This window comes from Aulostomus chinensis, chromosome 11 (genome assembly GCF_037954235.1).
Source record: "Aulostomus chinensis isolate RoL2024-O1b breed Wild chromosome 11, RoL_Achi_v1.0, whole genome shotgun sequence".
NCBI classification, from domain to species: Eukaryota; Metazoa; Chordata; class Actinopteri; order Syngnathiformes; family Aulostomidae; genus Aulostomus; species Aulostomus chinensis.
The window spans coordinates 13197501-13204597 of record NC_141330.1 but is presented as its reverse complement, the minus strand read 5'-3'; the positions used below and the strand labels follow the sequence as shown (position 1 = coordinate 13204597).

Sequence of the window (7097 nt, the reverse complement as noted above, 5' to 3'; positions counted from 1 at the left end):
CACATCTTGGGTTGACTTTACCCAGACCATAAGTCTGCCACATGGATCTCTTGTTTCTTTCATGTCATTTACTTTCTCACGGACTCTGACTGTATGTGCCTTGTTGCCAGATGTGAACATCTTGTGCTTTTGTCTCTCCACGAGAGCCTATAGACTGACATTTCCATTTATTCTCTCAAAAACATATCCCTAAGACTCTTTTTCTCCAATGACATGCATATTATATATTTGTGGCTCATATTCAAATGGGATCCATGCATGTCTAATCAAGTTGTGCCTGGCATTGCTTTTTATGAGGATTGCATGGGCCAATATGGCAGCCTTCATTTTGAAGATATGACAGAGATGTCATATTTGGTCACGGCTATGTTGCCCTCCACAAGTTCCTTCCATGCGTCTGGGCTACAGACCTTCCACTGGTGCATATTTGCAACATAGCATGGCCGTAGACTGCTATTTAATGCAACCCATTTCAAAATAAAGCTCGCTAAGAGCTTCCCCAGCTGCAAGATGGCGGTGTACATTAGCATGCAACATAGAGCAGAGTGGTCTGGTGCCGATACCTCATCAGGGGCCTAAACATGGAATGTTTTTCTGCTCCCCAATCCTGCTGCTTTTTCACAAGATCCTCCTGGGTCAGAACTTGTAAAATTCACTTTGGCCTGCTTCACAGACTCAGCCTTTGTGTGTGTGTGTGTGTGTGTGTGTGTGTGTGTGTGTGTGTGTGTGTGTGAGTGAGTGCATCCTGGAAGCCATTCTCTTACGAGTCCTGCTGCTTCAAGGCGCACAGCTTTAGATGTCAGCTCCTATGCCACCTCATCCAGAGCCATTTCGAGTTTTGGAGTTGCAGGTGATTTGCGAGGTTCTTGAAGCACTTGTATTACTCTTGTGGTCATCCAGTGATACTTGATTTCACACAACAAAGGAGAGTACCTCATCTTGGTTGAGCCACAACGACCCCCTTTTGGGACAAAATGCAGTCAATCCAGTTGTTCAGTTGGTTGTAGCTGTCACCAGTGTTGCTGTATTGTATGCTAATTTTGCAAGAAATTACAACCAGTGGTGGTTGCAGCTTTCACAGGAGAGCCGTGAGAGTACATTGTGTTGATGAATTATATATAGACTGTAGTTTATTCATTTATGAACTCCAGAAGTTCAAAATTATTTGGAGTAGTGAAAGATGTATATATTTTTAATGCTGATGACATTGTGGCTGTAAAACTCGAGTATTGAATGAAAATATTCTCCAAATAAAATGTGATCATTGGAGGTTTGTTTTTTTCTGTAACTTGGAAGAAAGTTTATTGGAAAAAAGTTAGATTGGGACTGTGGGCCTCTTAAAGATGGAGGCCTACAATGGGTAGGAAACACGTCACAAACAGGTGCGTCGTCATTCCATCTCGACTTTGTTGCCAAGGGCTCCATTGGTTTGTTTGTTTGTTTTTTTTGCTTTTAAAAAAAGGCTAACAACTCACAAGTGAATTTGATCCATCAGAGAGGATCCAGCTAATAGCGAGTAATGGGCCGTCGCCAGTGTTTAAGTCCAAGATGGCGAATTTATTGATTTAAATTAAACAAAGAACTTTCCAAAAAAAAAAAATGTAGATAAAAGATTTGAAAGAATGTTTCCATCAGGACAACATGTGCCAGAAATAGCTTTATTCTATGATTCAAAGCACACGACTTCGATGCAGTTAACGTCAAATTAAAAAAAGGGGGAAAACTAAATAATAAAGTCAATTCATACGTGATCTCCCACATACTTACGTCAGCCAAGCCGCTTGTGGCCATTTATCCAGTAATTTGATGATCCACTGCAAGTACATACAGACAGTTCAAGTATCAACTTTTATGTGAAGAAATGAACCCAACATGTAATCAAATATGTGTTCTGCATTATGAACTGAGTCAGAATGAAATGTTCTAAAATTACTAAAAAAGAAAAAAAAAAAGGGGAGTCCAAACTAAACACGCAGCAACCTCAAGAGAGAAAACCAAGACTGCAGCGTTTTTGTCCCTGCGGGTGCCAAACTGAGCTGATGCCTGACAAAAGTGCTGCATGACTCATGCTCCAACACTTGCGGACTATATATTTAGCCGGAGGAGCTATTTTGAATACAACTGATGAAGAGGAAATAATTCCTGAGCTCGGTGATTTCAGTTGGATCAAATAAAGCAGGACGCAAGGGTCATGTTTTTAGAGTATAAACCTTCCTCATGGAATTTATCTACTTGTGGCACTGGAGGGGAGAAAAAAGCCTTACATTCATAAAAATGTCTCCCTCGCTTCATTCTTGTAAAAAAAAAAGAAGGAGAAGAAGAAGAAGAAAGAAAAGTGTACCTTGACATTAAGGGTTCTCCGTGGAGGTTAAGGTTAAGGTGATGGTTATGTTTAAAAACTAACAAAACTGTGTAAAAATATGCCTCTTTACGCACATCCGCGTAAAATTGGATAATCCAAGTCTTTGATTCTGTTTGTTATTAAACCGGAATAAAACCCTTACAGCCTGTTAGAAGTAGCTCTCATCTACAGAGAAAAGAGAGTCAACACATAACATATGGAGCTCTTTAAAAAAAATGGCCAAACATGAATCCGATGCAAAATTCCCTCTCAGTATTTTTCCTTTTCCCATACAGCCAAAGGTCCAGTATATAAACTCATTGAATAGCCTACTTGAGGCGTAGGCTATCTGTCATTTTGTGCCAGTGGTCACATGGCTTTGGCCCTCAGGAATGGATAGAGATGGATCCCCCACGTCAGCTTGTACGTCTAAGGATTTCTGCTCCACCAATCTGCCTCAAAGTGACTGGAGCGCAGCGCCGCGGAGGAACTATGCGAGGATTATTATAGGACGTTTCCAACAGCAGAATATGGATTTTGATGAGAGGGTCTCTGGGTCTAATATGTATTTACCAAGCTGCACTTACTACGTCTCCGGAGCAGACTTCTCCGGTCTCCCTCATTATTTAACCCAGAGCCAGTCCTCTTGCCCCATGGCATACTCCTACCAGTCCCCAGCTCTGCCACAGGTCCCGTCCGTCAGAGATGTGGCTTTAAGAGACTATGGCATTGAGACTTCCAGTAAATGGCACCACAGCAGGGGGACTCTATCGCACTGCTACACTGAGGATATCGTGCACAGGGACGGCTGGACAAGTCCGACTTCACGGGGGGGAGAGATCCTGGTGAAAAGCAGCTCCGGCGTCAGCCACTCCAGCTCCAACCCGACGCCCGGCTTCTATGGCAGCGTCGGCAGGAACGGCGTCCTGCCACAAGCGTTCGACCAGTTCTTCGACACCGCCTGGGGTACAGAAAACAGCACAACACCTACAGCACAAGCAGCAGACACGGACAGACACACCGCCAAAACAAGCCCCGCTCCGGCTCATCCTGGCTCGGACAGGGCGGAGAGTTGCAGCCCTAAGTCGTCCCCCGGTCACAGCGAGGAGACCCCGAGCAAAGGCAGCGGTGAGTCTCTCTGCTTATTTAATGCACGAAGGAGAAAAACCCCAACGCGTTGCTCTTAAAGCTTTTTATATGCTGTTTTATAAGCACGTAGGCTACAGTTTATGGAGGGCCTGCAGATTTACCCCTTTAACAAAACTATGTTATAAACGACAAGATCACGTGCTTGGGATTGAAATTGGCCGTGAAGAGTTTAGTTTGTAATAAGATTTCAAACACTTTTTTACCCTCAGTTGTGCGCTCACATTTCCAAACAGCCTCTAAACTAAATGTCTAATTCGCAGCACAGTTATTGAAGGTTATATAACATCTAAGAATATACACACATATCCACCTCCACTGGCTTTTACGCACTGTACCTGTATATTTATGCTGATTTGATTTACTCTGTTGGAAAAGCTACTGAGGCGTTTAGTAATTTACTACTGCGGCTTTTTTGGGGGTAATCTGACTATGGGCAAGACTTTAAGAACTGCTCATAATTTAAAGATAAATATTTATAGAAATTCACTGGCTTTTGCGAGGATTTAATTCCACAGCTGATATCCAGCTGGCCTCACCAGGCTCTCGACGCACAGCACAGCGAAATCAAAAGCGCACGATATAATCACATCAGACACCCGATACTGCTGCTATTCCCTTTTTTGTTGTTGCTTTTAGGCTCTTGTCTTCACCCTTCATTGTTATTTTTATGATTTCACTACGGTTTTCATTGCTTATACAGTCAAATCCTCCACGCCAAACCCACCATCAAGTCCAGAGTCTGTTTACAAATCTCAGCCCTGTAGGCCTGGGAGGAGGGAAACCCTTGAACCCTGCTGCGAATGTACAGACCACCACTGCTGCCTTCGAAAGATGACAGTGGAAACAACGTTGCTCTCACGTTATATCTAATGGTTTTTGTTGTTCTTCTTCATCTTCTTCTTCATCTTCTTCTTCATCTTCTTCTTCATCTTCTTCTTCTTCTTCTTCTTCTTCTTCTTCTTCTTCTTCTTCTTCTTCTTCTTCTTCTTCTTCTTGTCGTGTTTCAGGTGGCCAGAGGACGCGTAAGAAGAGATGTCCATACTCGAAATATCAAATCAGGGAACTGGAGAGGGAATTCTTTTTCAGCGTTTACATCAACAAAGAGAAGCGTCTGCAGCTCTCGCGGATGCTCAATCTGACAGATCGCCAGGTCAAAATCTGGTTTCAGAACAGGAGGATGAAGGAGAAGAAACTGAACAGAGACCGTTTACAGTACTACACCGCCAACCCTCTCTTATAAAAACTGAACAAAGACTGTAATGAAGCCATGTCGTACCTGGACGAGATGGCGACATGTAACGAGTCAGACTTCCAAGATTTCAAGGGTTTATACAGTATTTTGTCATTAAAACTCTGTCTAATTATTATTATTATTATTATTATTATTATTATTATTATTATTATTATTATTATTATTGGCCTACAATTGTTAAAGTCGTTGCGTGTACAGTGCCCTTACACGGAAAACTATTTAATCCAAAATTCTCCTCATGTTTTCTTTGTTCCATTAATGCAAATTAGTAACTCGAAGATTAAAAAGTACTTAACATACACCCTCCCCCCCAACCCCCTCCCCACTCAACCCCATCCCTGAAAAAAAAGTCTTAATATTCCTCCAAAATAATTACAATTTTCCCAAATCTCACGCACGCACACGCAAGTGACTAGAAATGGTGGCAAAGCAGCTGTTCATATTTCCCCCTTTTTCTCTTTTAATCTTTTCATTCTATTGTACAAATACAATTGCGATGTCTCGAAACAAGAGTGTGTGCGTGTGTTTGTGTGTGTGTATATATGTATATATACATGTACATGTGTGTGTGCTTTGGTTCACGACCAAATGTTGTCAGATGTTGTTTTTTTTTTTTCCCACCGTCATCTCTTCCAAAAAAAACGTCGCAGTGTTGTCGTATCAGTGGAAAGCCCCACTCCATTCGTTTCATATATTATTAATTGATTACTCAGTCATAATGTCTTCCCCTTAACATCTGCGCTTGAGCCGAGGTACAATCGCTCAGCTCGTAAACTTGGATTCTTCTCTTACTTTGTCCGAATTGTAAAACCGCTGGTAAAAAAAAAAAAATCAAGGAAAAATATTCAAATAAAACATAATCCCGTATCTTGTTTTATATGGAAGCACGTGGATGGTATCAGATGCAGAGATTGGTCTGATCCCTTCATTACCGGGAAACAGGATCTGCTGCATTTCTAATTTGATATCCATTACAAAGGCTTCGTTCATTTCTTGGGTGATGCGGAAAGTTGCATTTTTTTGACCTGGCATGCATGCTGGCCTCCCGGAAACAATCTTCACACTTGTTTTAATCTGCATACCAACTCTTTTCAAAGAACATAAACCTGTATTAGCGAGTTGATGCTAATCTTGTTGTTGGAGATCTTTAGGTTGTCTTTTTTTTCTTCTTCTTCTTCTTCTTCTTCTTCTTTTTTATTTTTAAACGTATAGCCACTAAAAATCAACCTTCGGTGACCCACCTAGCTCAAGAAAAAAGGGGATAAACTCCAAATCCCTGTCACTATCAGCTGTTTGATCATTCATATATCACCAGGAGTGTTTAAATAAAATGAAATAAAATAAAATCCTAATTGCCCACACGAGTTAGATAAACGGCCAGTGGGGGTGGAGTAGATTGACGTCCACCTGGGAGGAAAGGTATATGCGTGCGTGTGTGTGTGTGCTTGTGTGTGTGTTTGTGTGTGTGTGTATGTGTGCTTGTGTGTGTGTGTGTGTTGTATGCGAAAGATGGATTCAGATCCAGCAACAGGCCTCTGACGACAGCTTGAATGGCCTGCCATAAGCGAATATGGCCCTGATGCCTCCCTTATACCCTGCATCCTGTGAGGCTCCCAGGAATGCCCCTTTGATTGCTGCACATCCTCCCAGTTGCTCCAGTAACTTGGCCATAAAACGCGGATTCGTCTGGAGCATTTGGAGTGTAGTGTAATAAAGCGTCTGAGACCAAGGTTATTAACTGTGACTATAAAGGGCTGAAAAACAAGGGCTGGGAGCATTGAAAGCTTGTGTTCACGGACCTTCCCGGCGTCATTTGTTGCAGCATCTTGCCGTGGTAGGAATATTCTGCCCAGGCTGCTGCTGCTGGTGTGTGTGTGTGTGTGTGTGTGTGTGTGTGCGTGTATAAATGTGTTTGGGTGCGTATGTGTGTGTGTGTGTGTGTGTGTGTGTGTGTGTGTGTGTGTGTGTTGCTGTTGCAGTGGAGGCCTATCCTGTTCATCCACTGGGTGGCGCTGCTCAGATCAATGTCATTGCCGTGAATTGAGATATAAAAGAAGTTTGAGTCACCGCTCAGCTGATTTAAGATATGTCAGCGCCTCGGGATTCCTTTGTGAAGGTAGGAACAGAAATATTGTGATTGACATTTAGGAAAGAATGTTTGTGTGTAAAATATGTCTTCAATCCCAGTTTATACACAGCAGACAACACCATTCATGCAGACGTTTTCAGGAAGAAGAAAAAAAAAACAACGCTACGTAAAAACTTCCAAACGTTTGTTTCTTTGAACATGAAATTGAATGTGAGTCCCCATGTTTGATTACTAGTCTTCTACTAGATGATGAAGTGCCTGTGTGT

The 7097-nt window shown here is 42.2% G+C and overlaps 1 protein-coding gene across 1 annotated transcript; it reads left to right on the top strand.

Moving 5' to 3' along the window:
* Positions 1-1821: 1821 nt before the first annotated feature.
* Positions 1822-5243, top strand: hoxa11b (homeobox A11b). The gene is made up of 2 exons (XM_086217254.1): positions 1822-3469; positions 4498-5243. Exons 1-2 carry the CDS (start codon positions 2734-2736, stop codon positions 4728-4730), a joined length of 969 nt encoding a protein of 322 aa, XP_086073380.1. The 5' UTR covers positions 1822-2733; the 3' UTR covers positions 4731-5243.
* The last annotated feature ends 1854 nt before the right edge of the window (positions 5244-7097 follow it).